We start from the raw sequence: 26,034 nt of genomic DNA on the forward strand, positions 1-26,034 counted from the left end.
TGCGAAGCATGCTGGGTTGACCTCCTCTGGTAGTTGCTACGGGTTGTGTGCCCGCTGTGGAGGTACCGGGTTCTTCTCGTGATCGAGTTGCCGAGCGTCATGCGAGAAGGACGGAGCAGCAACGCAAGTGGCAGCAGGCTGACCATAAGTCGACCGGCTCCGAAGTCGTCGCATCTGCAGGTCGCTTTCAAAAAACGGCGCGCATCACTGGGCAAACTATGCGGTTGCTATCGGAGTACGAGCCTCCCTCCCTCCCACGCTGCCTTCCCGATTTCCTCCCTTGTGCGTGATTCGGCTCACCGTCGCACGCTTTCACTCACACACACAGCTTATGGCATGCGAGGACGATGTTATCACCTTTGGACTTTATATGGAACATCACGGCGAGCACGACAGCAGAATTGCGCCTGGACTGTTCGTGTCATTGCTAAAGAGCTTAATACATAATTAAGATGTAAATTAGAAACACTTAACTATAAAGTCTCAACCTTCAAACTATGTGAATAAAATTCGAATGTTCACATGGCACCATTCATGATTTCATTAGGGAAGTTCCATGGCTGGAGTGATGCAGACATCTGTTTTCTGTTGTGGCTGAAGTATTGCAACCACAGACCGAGTGGCCAGGTGATGTGGCAGGAGTGGTCACTTGCGAGGGAACACCAGGAACACAGGCCAAGTGCTGAAAGCCTCTGTTCAATGTTCTGCTGGATGCCTCAAACGCTTTAAAACGTTGAGCTGCAGTCTCAGGAGCACCAGGTCTCTCAGGCTGCTACTTCGGCTGCTGCTGCCTTCCTCTCTTGGCTTATCCTTTCACAATGGTGCTGCATCCTGGTTCTATGCTCACGCCTCGAGGCTCTCTTGAAGTTCTTTATCATTCATGCTTTTTTTTTCCCGTGCCGTTTCACGATCAAGAAGGTGTCTTCGTCGTCTTCGTAGTCTTTTGTTCACGATTGCAGCACATGTCATGACATCTCCCCACTCCATTCCTGTTGTTCCTTCATTCCTGCTGTTTTAAACAAAATTATTTCTCTGTGAAAAGTTCAGTGCGAGGTGTCAGGCTATCTCAAGAAAATGATCCGGAGGTGCACTCTACTGTGAAAGGGAGTTTCTTGTAATAAAGACTCACTTGTCATGCCATTGCCTTCATTGCCTTGTGGAAGTCGCGAGATTCTATTGGACATTCATGACAGTGATTCCTATGATTTTGGAATGAGTATGCTGATCATTGGTCTTTGATTTTGCATTGTCTGCTCCCAAACCGTCTTCTCTTCTGGGTGTTTGAAGTGCCATGGCTCGGCTTGACTTGGCACACGTACAGTCTCCAATATGGCCACGAGATTGCAGTGAGGCTATCAGGATTAAGACCTCTCAACTAGGGCTGAAGAGACACGGGACCTGAACGAGAAGTACTCGGCGCATGATGCTGGACTTCAACTGATCTTTTACAGAAAACACACAATTCATGGGATGCATGGAACTTCAACATACAGAGGCAACCTTGATTTTCCTCTTATGGCATGTAAGCCGTCATAATGTCTATACAACTGCCACAGAGGCTATGGTATTGTGCTGCTGTGCACAAGGTTGTGGATTCGATTCCTGGCTGTGGCAGCCACATTCCGATAGGCACTGAATGCAAGAATGCTTGTGTACTATATCACAGAATTAAATGTGACAGGAAAATTTAAACTAGAACACCAAGTAGGCCCAGTCACTCGACTGCGATGTCGCATTGTTACGCATCTGGCCGATAAAGGTAGTAAGAACTCTGCTCCAAGCGGAAGAGCCGTAATTACACCACGTAACATAAACTCAAGACAGCAAAAATGAAAGTATGCATATTAGCCCTGAATTGACACGTTTCATTCGTGAGTACCGTACGTACTTGTATTTAGGTGCATGTTAAAGAGCCCCATGTGGTTAAAATATAGTTCCACTACAGTTTCCCTCGTGGCCCACTGTGCCAGCTGGGGGGTGTTAAAACTCATGTAATTTAATTTTATTTAGAATGTCTAAATGCAGGCTATTTTCCAGACAGGTAGTCTTTCGTAGCGAGGGCCATAGACGGTATGTTTACAGACCTGCCTCCTGGTTCTTGATGCAAAGAACTTCTTATCTACTAGACTCTGAAGCCCATGAAACACACAAGAGGCACTATAACGTAAAACTATTCCAAACTTTTCTATACCAATTCTGCAATCAGCCCATCGCGATTGGTCAAAAACATTTTTGGACCACCCCCACTTCACCTGTCTGTCCCGCGACGTCACGAAAACCGCGATAGCCCCCCGTCTGATATGACGTGTACACACTGATTATGCATAATTTGACCAAACAAAACAAAAATAGTTATTTCTGATTGAACGCCTTTTCGCCATTAGCCCTCAACTATTGGTCAAAAGTTTTCGGGCTGCACCCACTTCACCTGCCTCTCACGCAACCTCGCAAAGCTGCGAAAACTTACCGCGTCAGAGTGATGTGTACATGTTAAAGGTGCATTAATATGCCGAACAAAAGTGGATTATCTTCTGAATAGCCGCAGGTTGCCCCATTCCGAAAGGCATAAAAGATGGCTGCCGCTGATCACTCCGGCACTAGCTACTCGCCGCCGCCAGAGAGCATGGGTTTATTTGTGTGTGATAAAACTTTTTGCGTGGCCATGTAATGTTTTCGAGAACTTTCGGCATGTTTGCGACCTCGTTCTGCCAACTCTTCTTCGCTGAGGATCCCTTTTAGCGTCATTCTTAAGCTTCCGTTGCATGCCGCCGCAAGCTAAGTAAGAGAAAGCGGACCAATCGCAGACGCCGGCACCACCCTCTTCATCCGGTTATCGATATTCACTGTGGTGGCTCGGCCCCATCGAATCCTTCCCCACTTGAGCATGCTCCTTGCCTCTTGTGAGCCAATTAGATAAGACAAGCTGCTCAGTGGAGGCAATGTTATTCATTTTTCAAGCAAACAAAAGTGACTTATGAATGAGGGGAGCATTTAATTGGTTTGTTCAGACAACCCTGCAGGTGACCGCCAGATGCTTGCGTCAGTGGTTATGCAAATTTGTTGTCAGGAGATTGGAATAAAAACATATTGGAATGGTCTTATGTTATACGGCCCAAGAGCTGTGAAACAATGGGGTGCACTGGCACTTTTGCCAGTGATAAGTGAGCACTAATTGCTTCCCCAGCAATAATTTAAACTGCTGCCTCAAGCTATATTTAATCACCGGCCCATTTGGCTGGTGTAGCGCTTGCCACACCACACCGGAATCAAATAAACCATTAATAAGCATCTTTCTTTCTCTCTCTCTCTCTTTGTTGGACTTTTTCACAGGACTTTTGCATAGTTGCTTGAAGGCAGTTTGGAGCTATTCCCCTTTTGACAATCTTAGAGTTAGCTGAATTATGGGTGAAAATAACATTCTTTTTCTTTTAGAATTATATTTAGCTGAGTTGACCACCTTTAGAATTAATGCAGAGAACCAGGAATCGTAAGCAACCTTCAACCAGTATCTCATGGACTAACCTCAGTCTTTGTGCGCACTTATGAAAAGTGCCAAGAACACTGTTCACAATGCTTTCCCTTTCTGTTCTGTTGTGGCCAGTGTGCTTCTTGTCCTGGTCCTGCTTGTATTTAGTGATAGTTGAAATAGTCTGTCCTGGAGTATGCGCCAACTACTCCAACTTGCTTCTCTACATGGGCTAGTGGCTCCGAATTCAGCTTTGTTTTCTGTTGTCATGCCCTGCTATGTGTAAATGCATGTTAGTTTTCATGTGAACTCATGAGTGCAAACATCACGGAGAGTGGCCCATAGGCAGCTCACCTTAATCATTCTACATGCCACGACACGAGTGTACGATGCAGCATGAAAGTGAGTACACTCTTGCAGGTTACATAGAAACAAATGCAAAAGACAGCTCTTGCAACAGCACAGCTAGAAATATAACTATGAACGATTTCCAACAGTGCTTTGCCGTTATGCTGACAAGCCTTCTAAGAAAAAGATTAGAGCTAGTGCTCGCAAATGCACTCTTGAATATTGGATTAATTTGGACTATTTATGTCATGTCAAATATTAACAATTATTAAGTATATGGTTTCTGACTCAAAGACAAATGTTAAAAATATAATCAGTTCATAATCGGAATTTTGAATATTGGCATGGCTATACATTTGTCACCTTAGGTGATTGAAAAGTTAGGTATGTCACAGCACTGCTATTGATTGATTGTATGCAATTTGGGCTCGCATTCTTTACCGGGATGACTGGCATGGACCTCAGTAGTTCCTGATAGCTCATAATCACCACCTCCGATTGGCATTGTCACTTCGAGCTTGAAGTCATGCGGCGGCACTTTTTAAGAAGAAATTCATTAGATTACGTGCCCGTGCTTATATAATGATCATCTATGGCACCCGTTTTGAACTTGTCACATTTAAGAATGGTGCTATAATTATTCATAGCATACGAGAGAAATTGAAGCTTTATACAAGTGAATACTGAATAAACAGCTAGCTCTTAAGCAAACAAGTAAAAAAACATGAATGTTTGTTGTCAGTGCGCTTTCGAAAATGAAACCATAATGACTTGAACCTGTGTCCTCTTGTTTTAACTTAATCAGATTTACTTGGCCCTCAATGAGGCAATGTTTGGTTATTGAGAGGGTCGGAAGCACATGGTTTGTGGAGGCCATATGTGGGCAGCATTCATGTAAAGCCGAGACCATACGTACACTTGCGGACGCATGCAAGCTTGCGTCCACGTGCGTAGCGCCTGCTGCACTTCGCGAGGAATGGTGGTTTGCGTCAACAAAGACGCGCGACAGCGCGTGCTCACTGGGCTCACTCGCAGACGCCTTGACAGATGCCGCTTCGTACTTTGTTATTGGCAGTGTTTCAAAATGCTACAATATCTATAAACGTAATTGTTATATCTTTATAGCTGTTAGATCAGCACAAAAAGGAAAGAAGCACTTTCTTGCATGATATGAGTGCTTCACCAAGAGTTGAATGTTCCGTTCCGTAGCCGCCTAGCGAGGCGCACCGACACGAGGCAACCCAAGTGCGCGATAACAAAGAGGAGCTGTTCCCTCGAGATCATGCTGTGTTTCGACGTGTACGAGCCATGCCGCACCGTCCGCACATGCGTAGGCGTGTGGACGCGAGCATGCTCGCGTCCGCAAGTGTACGTGTGGTCTGGGCTTAAGCAACACATTGCACAAAAGCAAGGGAAGTGCATATTGTGTTTTGTACAATGTGCATCTTGTGTCTTGTACCATGTCTCATGTGGGGGCCCCTTGATTGATTTGTGGCATGCATTGTTTCTATTATATAATTTACATGTACAGCGTAACGGCACCAACTTATTTGGGATTTCGTGTGCACGTCATACAGACAGTCTACCTTCAGCTAGCAGAAGTGGCAAAGTGGCACTGATGTAATTCATTCCCATGGCAAATGCTTCTTTCAATTCATGACTGTTTGTCCGTATCCTGATATTTTCTTGCTCTCACTATGCTCACTATCTTGATGTGTTCAAACTGAGGGAGTATACAAATCCTCCCAGCAATGGACATCTGTGACTTCTCTTTTGTGTTTTGGTTTCACTTGGGCAGTACATATATAACACATGGTGCATTGAATGCACGTGGCAATCCAACAATTCCTTCTTTCATAGCGAAGCTAAATACTAGAATCAGTCATAAGCGTACAGATAATGGTGTTTGATAAAAGTATATACTTTACAAGCATCCACGCCTAGTGCAAGAGAATAATAGATTGGATTAAGGGGGGGGGGGGGGGGACCTTAGAAGAGTTATGCAGGGCATTGTGCAGGCAAACATTTAGGATATGCAGGCAAAAGCGTAAACATGTGATATAATTGTGAGGGTCACAGGAAATTATCGAGCTCTCACTAATTGCAAATAACACCAGCTTGTTGCTGTATGGGAAGTAAATGTCAGATTGGGATGAAACTTTGAAGGGATGGGCTTATTGCATAACATACTGCATGAATCGCAAAGAAACAGGTAAATTGGCCGAGTCACGTAAATTTATTAATGGCGTGTGCTGCAGAGATCGTGGAGGGAATAAAACAATAGCTATATTAAATCTAAAAAATCTGAATGGAACTTTTAAAAAATATGAAAGACATTGCACAGCATTGCATGGGTAAAATTTCAAGTGTGTGGGTCATTTAGAAGATGCACAGGAAATTAACAAAGAACATGGGCCCACTAAAACAAAGGGGTGATGTAATTATCTGGCAAGGAAGATCATGAGCTGAAACTTTGCATAGATATATAGTTGAATTTCATTTTGAGCCGATGTGAGCATTGAAAATTCTCTTTTGAAGTCAAAAATCTTTAAATAAGCACATTATTCAGAGCACTGTACACTTGGCAACATAAAAGTAAGAGGCATCAGCACATGTTGTAGAAATTAAATAGCGTCAAGAAGGCACAGTGCATTACAGTAGCACGATCCTATTTGGCGAGAAAGTTTGACAGTTGCACTGGTCTTTGATCAATGACTCTATAAAGTTGCATAGGTCTCCCAAGTGTTAATGTGCTTCACATTCTGTACACTAGGGAACGCAGGTGATAATCATCCACCAGAAATTAGAAACCACAGAGACAGAAGAAAATCCCTCTTAACTGCTACGACTTTTACATACATGCTACACTGCAAAGCAACGTTCACTTGCAAATTGTTTATAGCACCTGTGGAGCATCAAGTGCCTCTGAAGCAAGATTGTGGCAATGATAGCTGACCACAGTCCCTGAAATAGCACCATTGTGAGTAGAAGATTGTGGTTGGGATAGCGCACTTTTCTGGGGCACAGCACTATGCGTAGTTCAATACATCAAAGGACCTGCAGGATGAAACTCAATACAAGCCCGCACCACTTCTATATTTTTACTTCAGATTTTCAAGGAGATTTCTTTCTTTCCTCTGTTTACAAGCAATAATTTGGGCATTATGGCTTTGCTGAATGCAATAATTCTAAGGTGAAGAGTTCCTTTGGTGGAGACTTATTGTGTGCATTGCTGGTTGCAGAACGATCGAGGAGCAGCAAATGTCTCCCTTCTGGGCTGCTTGGGTGCTCTACAGAGTTCCTGCCAGCGCTTCACTCTGAACCCAAACGCAAGCCTCCAGGCACAACTTATGCAGCCCTTCTACCTTGAAGAACTACAGAAGTTCCTTCAGGAAGATTCATACCGGTATGCACTTTCTGATAAACAGGCTGTTGTGGAAGCATTGTGTAGTTGCAAAGTAGCATGACTTCCAGGGCAAGCAAAATGACATGCACTAATTTGCAAATCTTTATGGCCACACTAGCATGAATACCTTACGGGTGCATTAAATTATTTGTAGGCCTGGCTCCTGAAAATCTAGAAGTAGAATTACTTGGCCAGTTTCACTTTGATTTTCAAACTTGGTTGTCCACACAGGTGTAAAATTTTTCTTGGGGAACCTTAGCATGAAGCATGACCAACACCCCCAGAGTGTTTTCATAGGTTTAAATGCATCCTCCATTTTTAGCAGATAAGAGGCCATACCAAGGGCTACCACTTCTGGTGTTTAACAGGGTGACTGGTTTCCCTTATAAGCAGGTTTTGGCATGTTTTGATGACGTTGCTTGTAAAACTGTTCAGCAACTTGTGTACTGCCCCCACCCCCCCTTTCTTTATGTACAAAAATACTCATTTTCAGAGTGTCTACCAACCGGGAAAACTGGGAATTCTCAGGGATATTGAATCATCTGCAAAAACTCGGGGAATTTGTGCTTCAATCAGGGAAAATTAGCTGTCATTTTAATGAAAGGGAACAAACGTCGCCCTACTGCTGGCTCGAGTAAAAGAGAAGAACCGTAACGAATTGTCTTTGACACTGTCTCATCGGCTGGAGGAGCTGCCAGTGTACAGTCAACGACTGGTTTTCCAGATGCCCGATCTTTGTGAAATCCCCAATAATGCGGATAATTTCGCGGCACCACCACGTGCCCCATAGGGTCAATGTATAAGAAAGTCTGCAATTTTGGACACAAGAATCCTTCACTGTCCGATTTTCCTGACTTTGCCACGACCGCAGGTCCGAAACTGCATTAAGCAAAGCCAACACCGCCATTTTGATTTTCACGCCACCTCGTCGAACAAGCGCTCTCGCACATAGATGCGCTGGCAGCTGACGAGATGTTCATTTGAGGGATCACCAGCCATTTGTGCGCCGGTGCGTGTAAGAGCGGGCGCGAGAGAGTTATCTGGGGGCTTTTGCTCCTTGAATATATTATCACTCTGCTTAGGCACTATGGAGGAGGTTTCTTAGAGCGCGTTGTAGGCATTTGTCCCTAGGTGTGCCGGCATTGCGGAGTGGGGTTGAGTTTGTTTATGCTCAGACGCTGGCTGCCGGTGTGGTGAAATAGGTGAAGCAGTGGGCACTGACGCCCGATTTGGTGACCACTGTGTTGGACAGACTGTCTCACACCTGCGGCGCTCGTGCAAAGTCAGTCGTGGCGGATCATAGCTCTCTCGCACCTTACGGCAATGTACCTTATAAATAACATCATAGATGTGTCTGTGGTAGCAGTAGTGACGGTAGTAGAGCCCGAGCCGCATATATTGAAAATCTAGAAGGCAGAGCGCCTTAGCAACCGCGGTTGAACGCAAGTGGCTGAAAGGCTACCGGTGACGACTGACGCAGCACTAGCGCCGCAGGTGCGAAAAACGTCTGTACGTACCTTTCAGAGGCAAAGTTCCGACTGGTGTTGCAGAAGTCGCAGCGCGTGGTAGTGCTGAACTTAGTGTCACAAGTTGGTGGCTGGATGTTATTGTATTTATTCAGTCATGTTTTTTACTAATTGTAACAATGTGTCATTATTTCGCATCATTGGCGGGCCCCTCCAGGACACAAAAGCGGCAACGGGGGGGGGATACACACACACACACACACACTAAGGCTAGAACCCGGACTGGTCCGTGGGTTGGGGCTCTCCAAGGCCTGCGCGTGCCAAGGGTGTATACAGTCGAACCCGACTATATCGAACCCGTTTACATCGAATCATTCTATATATCAATTTCTGGACACGGTATATAGTTACAATAAGTATATACACTTATATCTTGTTACAACGAAGTCGAAAGGGCGCTAAATTTTGTTCATTATAGCCACTGACTAATAATTTGAGACTAACTTATTGCGCACAAGCGTGCACTTAGTACAAGTAAGCCATCGCTGAGGTATCGGCTCCCGTCGCGGCCAAGTGGCTGCGTCCACGGCAAGTGCTAATCGTCCTTACCGATATTGCACACAGGGAGAAACTGGAATCAAACACATAAGAACTGATTTTATTGTCTTCCATGTCGATGGTGCGAGCCTTTCATGTTGACCGCGCAAAATAATTGGTTATGCTTCGCTGCTGTGTCTTCCTTAACCGAAGGACGGCCTTCTCGGCAGCAGCAGCTATCTCAAGCCCATCTGCACTGTCTTTGTGGCCGCCGAAGTAGCGGCACAGCAGGTCCACCGCGTCCAGCGCCTGGGATGATGTCGGTACGTCGTAAGCACAGGGTGGAGTGTCGTCGTCCCCTGCGGCACCTTCATCGTCGCTTCCTTCGTGCTCCCGGGCAGCAAGCACAAAGTCGTCGTCTGTCAGCTCCTCCATTGCCAGAACGTCGGCATCCACGCTCACGTAGTCGCAGAAGGTTTCACCTTCACACGCGACACCGACATCGGGGAGCACCCTCCATTTTGCTAAAGCTTCGTCTGATACAGCGGCACCGCTAGGTAAGGCTATTCGGTCCATTTACTCGTCGGTGTCGGGGTTGCTTTCGTTGGCAGCAAATGATGCACATCGAAAGCAGTTGGCGATGGTGCTGGTTGTCACATCCATCCATGCCGCATTAAGCATCTCTATTGCCATATACAAATTGGCCTTCGTGTCGTGGTTCAACTGCACGCAACAGATGGAGTGGCTTGGCTGCTTTGCCGGCTTGGCTTAGCTTGGAGCGTTGCCAGATGATGACGGGCCGCCGCGGGAGATTTGAACTGCTGCATCGGAGGGCTGCAACGGGTCACGCAATTTAAGAAATCTATATGTTGTGTACAAAGTGGCTTGTTAGGTGCGATTTCGGAATGAAGATTTTTCATTATATCCATTGATCAATGAATCTTTTTTCGTTAAAACGAAATTTTAAACACATGGGTTTCTATGGGGACTTTCAAGGGGAAGTACAATTCTTTCGTTATATCCATTATTTAATTATAAGCCGTTTCGCTATAACGAGATTTAAGTGTATAGCAAAAATTATGCTTACATCCAGCAAAAATACCAGCAACTCCCGATATATCAACCGTTAAAGGGATAGTGAATAAAAAATTTGTCGCCGAGATTTCTGTCTCCAGTGATAGCTGTCACACCGAGAGCGACCAAAACAGCACTCTTTCTGAGGAGAAGTGAGCGAAAAGTAATTATTTTAATGAATATTTCTCAAATCACAGCACCTACCGGCCTCCTCCGAAAGCTCTGGCAAAACCGGATGTCACGTCACGCTTACCCACCTCGAGGCCCATTGCGAGCGATCGTCCACACTGGGCGCGCGAAGGGGCGAGTTGACGTTTGCAGCAACACGCTTTCTTTGTTCGACTGTTCTATTCGTACCGCTTCCTCGTGTGAGCTGTTCGAAAACCTCGTCTTTCATCTCGTGGATTTGTGGTTTGATGTGTGGAGCAGCCGTGTCAACGCTGCAAAATGCCGAGGGTCTGCTGTGCGCATGTGAAAACGGCAGGCAGTGGTAGTCTTTTTCTCGCGTACTTGTTTACGCTGTAGTTTAGCGCACAGGTGCCGTTTGACCGTAATTTGTCGTTTGTACGACGTTCTGAGCCAGATGTTTGGCCAATTCTGCCAGAATGAATCGAAATCCGCCTCGTCTGAAGCGACTGCTGACGAAAAAAAATTCGCCGACATGAGACTGGTGGCGCCATCTCATGTGCACCAAGGGAAGGAGTGCTCGGCTGCGATGAAACAACGGGACGCAGAAACCGCTGCGCATGTACTTGTTCACTCCGTGAATAACAAGACGTTCCCTGCTCACAGAGGCGCATTTCAGTCACTGCACATGCCTGGCTTCAATCCTCACCCGTTGCTTCGTCGTATCTATTCTCAGAACAGCTACTTGCGCGCATCAAGCACCTGCCGCGCGAGAGTCGGCAGCCGACTGTTATGCTCACGCCGCTGGCCACACCTGCTCCGATGGCGTAGGTACAGGGAGGTCTACACGCGTCAATATCTTTTCGATTTCTACGTTTCTTTTTTTTTTTTACAGTGTATACTCACGGCACCTGTATTGTGCATTGGTGGGTTTCATGTTTTACGCGCTAGCAGCTACCCATCAAAGCGGGCGGAGCAAGCCGCATTGCGCAGAACGCAGAGTAAATTCCTTACGTCGCCTGACATTGCATAGCCTGAGGCATAAGCGTCCTCGTTCTGTTGAAGCCAAACATGGCAAAGCATTTGTGTGAGTGAATCACGCTGGGCGCACCGCCACGGATGCAACACTGTCAATGAGGCGTGCGCCTCTGGTCTCGCTAACTCATTCGTGACAGGTGCGAGCTTGCGATCCGAGCCGCAGGAACCGCGTTTATATCTGGCTTCCACCTATGATGTCGCCCCTGATCTCTCGAGGCGAACGTGTGTACATGGAATGCACAGTGTAAACACCATTTTGCTGGTCCAGACTCTCTCGGCATCGCGGAAGGGGACTGCTGCGGCGGGTCGTCGTCAATTTCGCTTGACGACGCGGACGGATCGTAGGCATACACCTTTATCGTTCGTGGTCGTTCAGTAGGCCGCTCATCCAAGTCGGAGTCATAAGTTCCGCTCATGCTATCGCTCTCACTAGAACTTTGCATTTTGCATTGCGCAGCGCGAGGAAAACAAAACTGCGCAGCCGGCCAGCTCGCTCCACGGCTGTTGAGGGTAGGTGTGACGTCAGATCCGCCGGCTTGTTGTCGGGAGCGCTTTGCGAGTGACGCGGTGGCCGCTCATAGAGAGTCAAAAATAAAGCCATCCGCTCAAAAGTAACCCGAATAATGACTATATACTATAGCAATCGTGTCTTAGGAATGCAATTGTGGGGCTTTCTCTATATTCTTCGATTTTTGTTCTGTATCCCTTTAAATGGCGGAAAAGTGCCCCCAGAAGTTGGTTTTCCATCCATCCAACCAACCGCTCTCCCTATTGTGACCGCGCTGCCTCGGACGAGCCGTCGACACCCCCCTGCAAAAAATTATTGTGGCCCGCCTGCAGCGCTTGCTCAGATAGCCAATCAAGGGCACTTGTGCCCTCGTCGTGCAAGGTGGCGAAGGTGCGAGTTGTCTCGCTGCTTTTTTGGTTCATTGTGTGTGCACCTTGTGGGCCTTCTCCTGCAGTCTTGCCGTGATAAAGCGGCAGAATTCGCCTTTCGTCGTGAAGCTCGAAATCATAAATCAGGTCACACGCGGTCAGAAGTCGGATGTCCCCGCAGCGTGCTAGATTCCGAAGAGCACTCTCAGCACGATCTTGAAGAATAAGGTGGAGATTAGGGTTAAAGTGGCCAAACTCGCGACCCGGTGCCCGTGCCGCCCGACGCGTACGCGTGGCCATGCACGAGTGGTTCATCCAAAATTGCTTCAACCATGCCGGCTTCCGCGTGCTCGGTGACGACTGTCAATTCTGATGGATGCAACGAAGCCGTTGCCGGTGTTGTCGAAGTTTGGACCGAGCTGTCAGAATTTCCAGAAGCTGTTGGCAAATCGACAGTGGACGAGTTTGTGAGTGCAAATGATGGTGTCGTGACTACGGGAAAACCCAAAAACCAAGACTACATTGCCGACATCGTACCGACCACAAGTGAAAGTGGGCATAATGAGGAAAGCAACGACGGTCCTTTGCCCTCATCCTCTGAAGTGATTGGTGCGCCTGCACTAGTCTGGTGCTTCTGCGCGAATGCGGAAAGTTGTGGCCTCAGCTGCTCCGACTCCTTAGACAATGTGGAGAAGTGTGTGCATCACAGGCAACAAAATTGCTCAAGCTGAAGAAAATGCAGGACTATTGCATGCGAAACTAAGCTAGTTTCATCAATAAAGTGATCTTATAAGTGGTATGTGCTTTTATGACATCCAATTATTTAGCAGGCTTATATCGAATTATGCTCTACATCGAACTGATAGGCATTTTTTTGCGAGTTCGATACAGCTGGGTTTGACTGTAAGATCGGCTGTCCGCTATTGTGGACAGCCAATTTTTTATGCGAACACCCCGTCACAATTTGGCCTCCGCAACCCCAACCTACGGGCTGCCCTGCTTTGATCCAGCTTCGATCTATCACCGGCTTCCAGCTTTGATCTCCCCCTTACCCCTTGGGTGCCCTGGAGATCCTGCGCCGCTTGCTTTATTATAACCTCAGGTGCTCTCCTGAGGCCTCTGTTTGCCGGTTACATGTGCCCTCCTGGAGCACTGCTTGTAAAAAATCTAATCGTCGCACCGAAAAAAGGCGACCCGCGACTTATACAATACCAGTCACAACCTTGCCCCTTCAGACACAGCAACCACCAAATGGGGAGTCCGTGCCCACTGCCTCACCGCGCGGGGCAGCCAGCGGCGGAGCGTAAACAAACTTGATCGCACTCCACAATGCCGGCATGTCTAGGGGACAAACGCATACAACGCATGCTAAGAAATTTCTGTAGTGCCTAGGCAGGGTCATATATCTGACAGCCGTAGCCACCACCGCGGCAAGGCTAGGGTTAGTTGCTTCGACGTTCGCTATTAAGGTTCTGGCCGTTCGGTGCCGTGTTTTTCATTTAAAGAATTTGCTGCTGTCAGTAATGGCACCGACTCCGCCTCTATAATCCCCGTGATTGGCTTTGAAGCTTGGAAAGCATGGCGCTTTGCATAATACCGGTTCCCAAAAGCTAGCTTCACCTCAGCACAGCGATGTTACGCGGTGAAGCTTACGTGAAGTATTGCGGTGAAGCTTAACAAGTGGGGTAAGGGGCTCAGTATGAATTCCTTAATTGCACACACATTCATCTGCCATCTCCGGTCCCAGTATGAGCACCGATATGACTAATAAGTGTACTGACAGGCCTTCAGAGCTTTTCCGGATGTGCCTGTGGTGGTTTGAGAAGTATAAGACATGCATTCATTTTTTTGGACGTTTTTGTGGCTTCTAGGGAGTCCGAAAAATCGCAAGTTGACTGTACAACAATCCAAGAGAATGCTTCAATTGGTCCACGGGGTGAATGCGCGGTGGAAGGAGGACGAGAACACAAAGGGCCAACGCATTGAGGAATGAACGGAAAATGAAGTGTGCTGTTACTTCTGTGGAGGCGCTTGATCTCAAAAAGTAAAGTGTTGGCTGATGCTGAGATGCTGGTGACCTTCATCCAAACCAATATAAACTATTGAAAGCAGTGAAACGCAACACTGAGGCGCTGCATGCGGGCTGGGAGTATGTCAGGACAGTCGAGGTTGACTTTCCTGCTGCTAATAAAATCTCACTTCTGACAAAGTTCGAGCCTAATATCAATGATCTTGCTATCACTTGATAGAAATAGCTCATTTTTGAAAATATTTGCCTCTGTATGCATCTCTTTTTATTTGTTTTTGAGAATGTTCGATTCAATTTACAATGGGCTTGATCATTTTTCTTTTTTGAAGATATTTTATTTGCTGTGCATTTTGCTATCCCCTACCTTCTGTTTTCTATTTTGAATAAAATAAACACTACTCCTTACTATTCAAACTGGATTAAGTTTTTCTTTTATTTTTAATATGCTTACGTGAGAGAGATAGCATCGGCCGACGTGGTGTCAGCCTGTCTTGGCATAAAATAAAGTTCTGTATCGCTCAGGGAAAACCTAGAAAACTCTGGGAATTTGAAAATGTCAACTTGGTAGTCACCTGATTTTACATGACTGTCCTCACATTCGTTGAGTTTTTTGGCTTTGTAAGTATTCGAGGATTTCTGTAAGGTAACTTTACATCATCATCAGCTTATTTTATGTCCACTGTCGGACGAAGGCCTCTCCCTACGATCTCCAATTACCCCTGTCCTGTGACAACCAATTCCAGCTAGTGCCTGCAAATTTCTTAATTTCATCACCCCTCCTAGTCTTCTGCCATCCTCAACTGTGCTTCCCTTCTCTTGGCACCCATTCTGTAACCCTAATGGTCCACTAAATATCTAACCTACGCATTAGATGACCTGCCCAGCTCCATTTCTTTCTCTTAGTGTCAATTAGAATATTGGCTATCCCTGTTTGCTCTCTGATCCACTCCGCTCTCTTCCTGTCTGTTATGTCTAACATTCTTCGTTCCATTGCTCTTTGCGCAATCCTTAACTTGTTTTCGAGCTTCTTTGTCAGTCTCCAAATTTCTGCACCATATGTCAGCACCGACAGAATAAATTGATCGTACATCTTTTTAATGGTAATGGTAAACTTCCAGTCAGGATCTGACAATGCCAGCCGAATGTGCACCAACCCATTTTTATTCTTCTGTAAATTTCCTTATCATGATCAGGGTCCCCTGTGAGTAATTGACCTAGGTAAACATACTCCTTCACAGACTCTAGAGACTGACTGGCAATCCTGAACTCTGGTTCCCTTGCCTGGCTATTGATCATCATCTTTGTCTTCTGCATATTGATCTTCTGCCCCACTCTTATACTCTCTCTGTTAAGGTCCTCAATCATTTGTTGTAACTCGTCCCCAGTGATCTGCAAACCGAAGGTTGCTGAGATGGTCGCCGTTGATCCTTACCCCTAAGCCGCCCCATTTAATAGCTTTATAGCATTTAAAAGCTGGGCGAATCTCGGTGGCCGGGCGACTGGACACAAGTGACAGTGCCATCACCATCAGTGCTCTACACAGGCTGACACAGGCAAAGAAAAGATAAAACGCCACATCTCGCCATTTTGCAAGCGGTGTGCAGTTCATGTGGTCGTGTGTTCCGCAATGGGCAAGTACGGCAGCTACACGGCTGCATTCAAACTGAAAGCTGTGCAGTATGCACTCGAGCATGGGAACCGTGCTGCAAGCAGGCATTTCAGTGTCGGAGAAACAAGCATTCGCTACTGGCGAGGTCAGGAAGAAAAACTTCAGGCCACAAAGAAGTCGCGACGGGCCTTCCGCGGTGCAAAGTCGGGAAAGTATCCGTAAGTGGAAGATCAACTAGTTCAACACATACGGGGCCTTCGACAGGACGGTTGTGCAGTGTCTCTCAACATAGTGCAAACGGAGGCGTGCAGAATTGCCCGAGCGCAGGGCATCGAAGCGAAAGACTTCAAAGCAAGCTCTGGATGGACAACGCGCTTCATGCGGCGCCACGGACTTACCCTGAGGAGGCGCACACCATTGTGCCAGCGCTTGCCCTCAGCATACGAGGACAAGGTACTCGAGTTCCACCGTTTTGTCATATGGCTCCGGCAGCAAAAAAGCTTCATTTTGTCACAGATAGGTAATGCAGATCAGACTCCTCTCTGTTTCGACATGCCGAGAAATACAACAGTAGAGAAAAAAGGTGCACGAAGTGTGCTTATTTGAACATCTGGCACAGAGAAACAAAGGTCTACTGTCATGTTGGCAGTGATTGCGGATGGGCGCAAACTACTGTCTTATGTGGTATTTTTAAGAGAAAGACGCTCCCAAAGGGAAATTTCCCTCGAGACATCTACGTGAGGGTCCAGGAGAAAGGTTGGATGTCCGCGGAATTGATGGTGGACTGGGTCAAGACCCTCTGGGGCCGGCGGCCGGGCGGCCTGTTGTATCCGGCCATGCTCGTTTTAGACAGTTTTCGCGGGCACCTTGTAGAACGTGTACGAGAGCAGTTGTCAGAGCTGCGTACGGATATTGCCGTGATTCCGGGAGGCCTCACTTCCGTGCTGCAACCTTTTGACGTTTCGCTAAATAAGCCTTTTAAGGACAACGTTTGAAGGCTGTACACCGATTGGATGGCTGGAGGACAGTGTCAACTAACCCCCGGTGGTAAAATTAAGAGGCCGCCTATGGAAATGTGTGAATGGATCGTGGAAGCTTGGCGAGAGATCTCCGATGACGTCGTCAGGAAAAGTTTAAAGAAGACTGGGATCTCCAATGCACTGGATGCGAGCGAAGACATGCTGTGGAGCTCAGACAAAGAAGACGAGTCTCCACCCGGCGCTGATGAGGATGTTCTCTCGGACTCGGACTCTGAATAGTCTTAATAAATTTTACGTGTGTGTTCAGTCAACACCTCTCGCCTGTTCATTAAAAGGTAAGTAGGTAGCTTTTATTTTCCCTTTTATGCTGGATTTATTGGTAAATTATGTGAGAGTAGCCATATTCCTGACATATGTTAAAATTTAAAGTGCGAGATTGCGAGTTTGAAAAATTTCGTAAATTTTACCCCGTGTAATAGGCGCACCCCTAACTTCGAGCCGGATTTTCTGAAAAAAAAAAAAGTGCCTATATTATGCGAGTAAATACGGTACTGGGAATAAGCTAATGGGCCTATAATTTTTCAATTCTTTAATGTCTCCCTTTTTGTGGATTAGTATAATGTTGGCATTCTTCCAGTTCTCTGGGACCCCTGAAGTCGTTCGACAGTTAGGATAAAGGGCTGCTAGTTTTGCAAGCATTATGTCTCCACCATCTTTGATTAAATCGACTGGTAGTCTATTTTCTCCTGCTGCTTTGCCCCATTTCACGTCTTGCAAGGCCCTTCTAACTTCATCGCTAGTTATAGAAGGAGCCTCTGTAACCTGTTCATTACTATTTTAAAGGAGGTATCATGGCTGCTTTGGGCACTGTACAGGTCAGTATAGAATTCTTTCGCTGCTTTTACTATATCTTTGAGACTGCTGATGAGATTATTTATTATATTATGATATATTGCCCTGGCTATCTTTCAGTGCATACATCTTGGTTTGTCCGATGCTTAGTTTCCTTCTTACTGTTTCTAGGTTGCATCCATTTTTTACTGCTTCCACAGTCTTTCTCATGTTATAATAATTTCGAATGTCCCTTATTTTCTCCTTGTTGATTAGTTTTGACAGTTCTACGAATTCTGTCAGCTCACTTGAGTTGGACACTTTCATTCTTTGTAGGTTCTTTATTAAGTCCATTGTTACTTGGGAGAGTTTACCTATTGGTTGCCTTGTTGCCTTACCTCCCACTTCAGTTGCTGGTTCTGAAGCCAGTCTAGTTACGGTTTCATTCATTGCCTCTATGTCATCTTCATCTCTCTGTTTTAAGGCTGCATATTTGTTTGCAAGTGTCAATCTGAATTGGTCTTCTTTTACCCTTACTGTGTCTATGTTGGCCTGTTTCCTCTTGGCCAATTTTACTCTTTCTCTCTTCAAATTGAGGCGAATCCTAGCCCTCACTGACGTATGATCACTGTACCTTACCCTACCTAACACTTCTACATCCTGCACTATGCGGGGATCGGCAGAAAGTATGAAATCGGTTTCATTGCTTGTTTCACAATTGGGGCTTTTCCAGGTCCACTTTTTTTTACATTGCTTGTTGAAGAAGGTATTCATTACTCATAGCTTATTCCTGTCCGCAAATTCTACCAACATCTCTCCTCGAGTGTTTCTAGAATTCACGCCGTAGTTGCCAATTGCTTGTTCACCTGCCTGCTTTTCCCCCACTTTTGCTTTGAAACCACCCATAACTACAGTATATTTAGTTTGCACTTTCCGCATTGCTAATTCAACATCTTCATAAAACTATTCTACTATTTCTTCATAATCGTGACTGGTGGTTTGAGCATAGGTTTGTACTACCTTTATTCTATACCTCCTATTCAGGTTTATTACTACTACTGCTACCCTCTCAATAATGCTGTAGAATTCGTCAACGTTGCCCGCTATATCCTTATGGATTAGGAATCCTACTCCGAACTGGTTCTTATCTGGTAGTCCTCTGTAGCTGTGGGTGTGGCCATTTGTCAGTACTGTACAAGCCTCACCAGTTCTTCTAATCTCACTAAGGCCAGTGATATCCCAAGCAATGCTTGGTAGTTCCTCAAATAGTCCTGCTAGGCTAGCTTCACTCGAGAGGGTTCAGGTGTTAAACATTGCAAGCGTCAGTTTCCATTGGTGGCCTGTCCGGGTCCAGAGATTCTTGGCACCCTCTGCTGCATTGTAGGTCTGACCGCTGCCTTGGTCAGGTGCTCCACAGCTGCTAGGGACTGAGGGCCATTGGATAATTGAATGAGTCATTTGGGAGGGAGTGGCCGAATACTGCACCAGGGAGGCCAATTCCTGTTTTGGTGAGGGAGTGTCTTGTTAAAGCCTAGTGGGTCTTCCTAATTTGGTTGTACCTGGATTAGTATGGCCCCACTTGCTCTCGGCATTGTTGCTGGTGTCAGGTGCCACTCCAAGCCTGGAGATGTAGTTTGCTGGGGGAGGTTAATTCGAGTTTCCTACCTTCAGGGGAAAAAAAAATACGCAAGGATTCGAACTTTTAAGTGTGGCAACCGAGCAACCAAGCTAGCTCAATCACGTAACCCTGCGGGCTGTCAGGCCACCTTACGTCGGAGAATTCCAGCCCAGACGATCCTACGTGCCTGGAAACATGCTTGAATTGTCCGCGATATACAGGTTTTGCTGATCACAGCAGGTGGTGCAACATAACATTTCTCAGTGGTTCTAACAATGGTTCTAACAATGGTTCTAACAATGGTTTCGGAGTCTCCTGTACGCATGCGGCCATGAGTGCGGCTAGAAACACTATATATTTTCGGCAAATTTGTAGTAGTGTGGTGGAAAGTAGTGTGGAAAAAAAAAAGCAAATGAGAAAAAAAAAAACTTTCAGAGCTTACCGGAATTCATGAGTCGTGTATGGACGGAGGTACACCAAACAGCTTATGGTCTTGTCTGCCTGCCTCAGGCATCGGAGAAGTCTTTCTGAACGAGACGGAACTGATACTGAAGCACCGCCCAAGGCTGAAGGCGTTGGATGTGAGGAGGGTGCATTGGCAGAGACTTTCGCTCAAAGGGCAAATCCTCAGAGTGGCGAGATGGGCCGCCAGAACAATATGGTTCTGAGCTGCGCGTAAAATAGGCAACCTTGCAAGCGGCCTTGCTCTATTCTTGGAAAGCGCTAATACTGACACAATGATGTGGGGCTCCCGCACCATGGGACGGCGCGCGCAAAGGTCAGCTCCATGAAAGACGATGAAGAGCGTAAGCTGCACGTTCTTGTGGCCTGCCATTAAAGAGAAGCGTCTATTTTACAAGACTCCTTCTTCAGTCTACGTTATATTTTTCTGGTGAAGGTGCGGGGTACATGCTACCACTCCCAGATCGAACACCGTCTACAATCCCATTATGAAGTCCGGTCGAGCTGACTCCTGTTCACGTATGACAAGCCGTCGACTTCAAGGACTGCCACCTGAGCACGAGCCTCTACCCAATCGAGTCGGAAGGATGAGTACATCAGTTTCGTCTTCTTCCTCAACGGCACCGACTGAGGTCGTCCTTAACCAGCCGCGAATCCCCACATCCTTCCATGGGGACACCTTCGAGGATGTTGAGGACTGGCTCGATCATTTTGAGCGTGACACAGAATTCAACGGCTGGACTTCAGAGCACAAGCTATGCAACACCTACTTTGCCCTCAAGGACTATGCGTGGACATGGTTTGAGAACCGTGAGGCGGCCCTATCGACATGGGACGAATTCCGACGGCAGCTAACCAGCACATACGCCAGCCTCGATTGCAAGGAGCGAGCTGGGCCCGTATTCTGAAACATTTGCCTTCCGCAAAACTATTGCCTTGGCCATGCCTCCGCCACAGGCGCATGCTGATTTGCGGTTTGAGCAAAACTGGAAAATAAACAGCGCCATCTAGTATTTCCAGTCTACGTCATTTTAACGTCATGGTGTCGATGGGTACTCTCGACATATATTGAATAAACGAACACTTCTTTTGGCGTCTTTTGGCGTGCGGTTGGTGGTGGAGCTTAGTGGCGATAAGATAGGTGGTAGTTTATAGTAGTCTTTTTGGTGGCGTCTTGCACGTGTTGTTTCGCGGCGATATTTGTTCATTCATTTAAAGTAAAACATTTCGCACTTCCTTATTCAATTTATTTTACCTAAAGCGGCCGTAACCAATTGTAGTCAGTGTGCAGAACCCGTACTGTGGCCACTGCACTCAATAACAAAACACCCGAGCAACTCTGCACTCGCATGGTGTGCTCTCTCATACAATGTGAAACGTTCAACAGCGCGTGTTGGTAGTGCACGCTGACGTCACGGGTACGCAGTCATTTGGTTTATTAAACGTAACTATCGCGGCGGCGAAACTATCATGGAAGGCGAACGTTTCGGAATACGGCCCCTGCATCTGCAATTCAGGTGAGAGTACAGCAGCCGAACGAAAGTGTCGCAGTGTTTGTTGAAGATATGTGCTGACTTTTCCGACACGTGGGTCTATCCATGCCGGAAGAAAAAAAGCTTAGGAACTTGATGCGCGGTGTCAAGCAAGAGTTATTCGGTGGCCTAATACACAACCCACCAAAGACTATTGCAGAGTTTCTCGCGGAAGCCATATCAATGGAAAAGGCACTGCAGCAGAGAACAAGGCAGTACAACCGTGACGTGTCGACCCTATCGAGTGACCCTCTCGCTATACCTTTGGAAATGCCAACGCCTTGCGGGAGCTCATTAGGCTTGTTGCTCGAGAAGAGCTTCAAAAGCTTCAGGTGGCTCCGGTATCGGTACCGTGACTCATTCTGGCTGAGGTCGTCCGGGAGGAAATCAGGCAGGCAGTACAAGTCCCGGAGCGAAGCGAGACACCACAGCACGAGGTACGGCAGCCACAGCCTCGCATGTCATATGCGGAAGCTGCGCGAAGTTCGTTGTCCCCGATTTTTCACGATGTGTGTGATGTCCCAGACTTTCATGGTGTGCGCGCCGTTGAACAAGCAACTGGTGGCTTCAGGACTCGCTGCACGCCATTCATGGCTGAAACACAACCATCCCGTAAGAGCGATGTACGGCGCACTGCAGACCGGAGGCCCTTGTGTTTTCATTGCGGTGAAGCTGATCACCTCTACAGAGCGTGTCCTTACCGCTGAGCTGGGCTCTGAGGATTTTCACTGAATGCACCGTGCCCGCACAATGATGAACACCCCCTGGAGATTGAAGCCTATCTCGTGGACGCCAGGAGCTCGTTTGCCCCATGATTCCGTGAACCCCGGTCACTGTTACCCACCTGAAACAGGTCTTCCAGCCCCGTTGTCACGCTGAGCGCAACAAGGTGTCGCTCACCCAGCCCTGCCTCCTGGGAAAACTTAGTCCAGCAACCTGCAGAGGTGAGGTTGCTGACGTTGCAAACACTGAAGATCCTCCACTACGACAACCGCGATATGACATAATTGAGACGCAGAGAAAGCAGTGCAGTTCGGTGTCAGTATCTTGCGACGTACCAGTTACCATAGATGACCACGAAGTCGCGGTGTTAATTGACACAGGTGCGGACACGTCTGTTATGAGCCAGAATCTTGTGTGTATGCTGAACAAAGCTTTAACGCAATGGACCGGGACTCGGATTCGTACTGTAGGGTGGCACCTCATAACTCCAATGGGCCGGTGCATGGCAAGAGTCAACATTCGGAGCTTTACGTACATCGGCAACCTCGTCATTCTTCCTGAATGTTTAAAGGACCTTATACTCGGCATGGATTTCCTTCAGGCGAACGATGCCATCATCGACCTGCAAGAGTCTAGAGTCAGCTTCACTACTACGCAAGCTATAGCGAACAGTAATGACAACGACCGTGACATCGCGCTTAGCATTGCTGACGATCACGTCATGTTGCCACCCAAGAGCAGCGTGCTTAACCTTGTCCGATGTGATATAGAGGACGACGCCGAAGGAATTGCTGAGGCAAACATCCCCTGCATAGCCAGAGGGCTTCTTCAGGTGCGAAACAAATGTTCAGTCATTTTGCTAACAAACTTTAGCAACGAGTATCGGCATGTACTGCGAGGTACAACAATCGCATTTCTTTGCGAAATCATTGATCTTACTGATATTGCCACATTGGAAATCGCATCGCCTCAGCAATCCGAGTTACCCAGCCTAAAAGAACAGATTCATGTTAATGCTGCTCTGCCAGACCATCAGAAAGACAGTCTACTGAGTCTCGTGAATGAATTTGCAAACTGTTTTTCAACGTCGTCCAAAGTATGGCGCACGTCCATCACAAAGCACCGCATTATTACAGACCGGTCTGCACATTCTGTTCGTCAGCATCCTTACAGAGTGTCTCCAGTGGAAAAGGAAGCGATCAAGCATCAGGTGAAAGAGGTGCTCCAAGACGACGTGATCCAGCCGTCCACAAGCCCGTGGGGCTGCCCTGTAGTGTTAGTCAGAAAGAAAGACAACACACTACGCTTCTGTGTAGATTATAGAAAGTTGAACCGTGTCACCAAGCAATGATGTTTATCCATTGCCACGCATCGACGAGGCATTAGATCGTCTACAACATGCCAAGTCTTTTTCTTCGTTGGATCTTAAATCAGGGTATTGGCAAATCGAAATTGATGAACAGGATCATGAAAAAACAGCGTTTGTGACACCTGACGGGCTTTATGAGTTCAAAGTTCTTACCTTCGGTGTCTGTTCTGCACCTGCCACCTTTCAGCGGATGATGGATACCATGCTTGCTAAACTCAAATGGCAAACCTGCCTCGTATACTTGGACGTCGTCGTCGTGTTCTCGAGCACGTTTGACAAACATCTCGCACGACTCGAGAGTGTCTTCGCTGTGATCCGTACTGCCGGCCTCACCATCAAGCCTGAAAAATGATGCTTTAGGTTCCAAGAGCTCAAATTTCTTGGCCATGTCGCTGGTCCTAAAGGCGTCCAACCAGACCCCGACAAGTTAGCTGCCGTCGCCGAGTTTTCGCCACACACAGACAAGGCTGTCCTACGCTTTCTTGGTTTGTGCGCATATTATAGGCGTTTCGTCGAGGGATTTTCGAGAATTGCTGAGCCTCTGACACGGCCTACATGCAACTATGTGCCTTTCATTAGGACAAACGAGCAGCAGCAGTCATTCAATGAATTGTGCAAGCGTTTGCAAGTGGCCCCAATACTTGCTCATTTATACGAAAACGCTTGCACTTAAATTCACACTGATGCCAGCAATACGGGTCTCGGCGCAGTTCTTGTGCAGTGGCAAGCTGGTGTGGAACACCCCATTGCTTATGCAAGCCGCAGTCCCATCAAGACTGTCAAAAACTACTCAACCACTGAAAAAGAATGCTTAGCAGTTATGTGGGCAATTGGTAAATTCCGACCCTACTTGTACAGTAGACCCTTTAATGCTGTCAGCAATCACCATGCCCTGTGCTGGCTTGCCAACCTCAAGGTTCCTTCAGGCAGACTAGCCTGTTGGAACCTGCACTTACAAGAGTACGACATTACAGTTTTCTACCAATCTGGAAGGAAGCACAGCGATGCTGACTGTTGGCCACTTGCGCTACTCCCTACTACGTCATCGGACCCTGACCATGACTTACCATTTGTTGGCGTTATCGACGCCATAAAGATAGCTGAGCGCTGACCCTGAGCTGCTGCCGCTGATCGAGCACCTTCAAGGAGTTGAAGGTATTTTACCCCACTCGCTCGTACGTGGCTTATCATCATACTATTTGCACAACAACGTCCTTCACAGAAAAACTGCGAAAGCGGTCCAAATACATACCTCCTTGTCGTGCCGTCAGCGCTGCGCCAAGACATTTTGCAAGCCTGCCATGATGAGTCATGCGCAGGACACCTGGGATTCGCTAAGACATTAGCAAGGATACGACAAAAGTATTACTGGCCCTGGCTTTTTCTTCTGTGCAACGGTACGTGAAGACCTGCCGTGATTGTCAGTGCCGCAAAAACTGGCTGGCTTTCTCCACCCTGTGGACCCTCCTTAAGCACCGTTCCAACAAATAGGATTGGATCTACTTGGGCCATTCCCAGTGACCTCTTTGCGCAACAAATGGATAGTCGTTGCTACCGACTACTTAATCCGGTACGCCGAAACCGAAGCTATTCTGCAAGCAAACTCGTACGAAATGGCCAAGTTCTTTGTATGCCACATCGTCCTACGACATGGTGTACCGTCTGTTCTCATCACTGACCGCGGTACAGCATTTACAGCTGAACTTATGCAGGACGTTCTCCAGCTGACGCATTGCTCCCACCGCAAGAGCACTGCGTATCACCCTCAAACCAATGGATTAACTGAATGTCTCAGCAGAACGCTATGCTCTCCATGTATATTGACGTAGAGCACAAGACGTGGGATGAGATTTTACACTATGTGACCTTTGCGTATAACACTGCTGTACAGGAGCTGCACAGTTTACGCCGTTCGAACTTGTATACGGGCGCCACGTCACGTCAACACTTGCCGCCATGCTACCTCTGGCTGATAATAGCCCGACCAGCGAACACACGGAAGAGCTTGTACAAAGAGCCAAAGAAGCACGCCAGCTTGCTCGGCATCCTATCCGGAGCCGACAGCATACCGACACCCTTTGATACAACCAGGGTCAATGCGACATCCATTACAAGCGCAAGGTATGACGGTAGAGTCAGTCTAAACCAATTTCGTAATTATCCGCGGCATGCAGGTTTTGCTGATCGCAGCAGGACAGATATGCAATCTTTATCAGAAAGAAGAGCAACCCAAGGGCTATCACGTTTACTGCATAGTGTAAACATAGCATTGTAATCTATGTCAACTGGCTATTGACTGTTCCTTAGCAATATCATTAGCAAATAGAGCCACCTCTAAATATATTTAAAAATATATTTACAAAGTGACTTTTTTGTGCTTACGAGTAGTATATCTTAATAGGTGCTTCGGATGAAGTATTTTATTTGTTTTGAGCTATTTTTGGACAAGAAATGCTGCATATCTGGGCATGTTATGAAAACCTTACCCTGTTTTTGGCCTGAATACACCTGGTCCCACCAATGCTTGACGTCATTGCTCATTAT

General features: G+C 47.0%; 1 protein-coding gene across 1 annotated transcript in view; it reads left to right on the plus strand.

The window, feature by feature from the left end:
- LOC135897729 (ras-specific guanine nucleotide-releasing factor RalGPS1-like) overlaps positions 1-26,034 on the plus strand; it is a 71,700-nt gene that overhangs the window by 16,090 nt on the left and 29,576 nt on the right. Inside the window, exon 7 of the mRNA XM_065426440.2 lies at positions 7,057-7,220. Within this exon, the coding sequence (XP_065282512.1) occupies positions 7,057-7,220 (164 nt within the window). The remainder of the gene's footprint in view (positions 1-7,056; positions 7,221-26,034) is intronic.

Source organism: Dermacentor albipictus, chromosome 1 (assembly GCF_038994185.2).
Source record: "Dermacentor albipictus isolate Rhodes 1998 colony chromosome 1, USDA_Dalb.pri_finalv2, whole genome shotgun sequence".
Classification (NCBI taxonomy): domain Eukaryota; kingdom Metazoa; phylum Arthropoda; class Arachnida; order Ixodida; family Ixodidae; genus Dermacentor; species Dermacentor albipictus.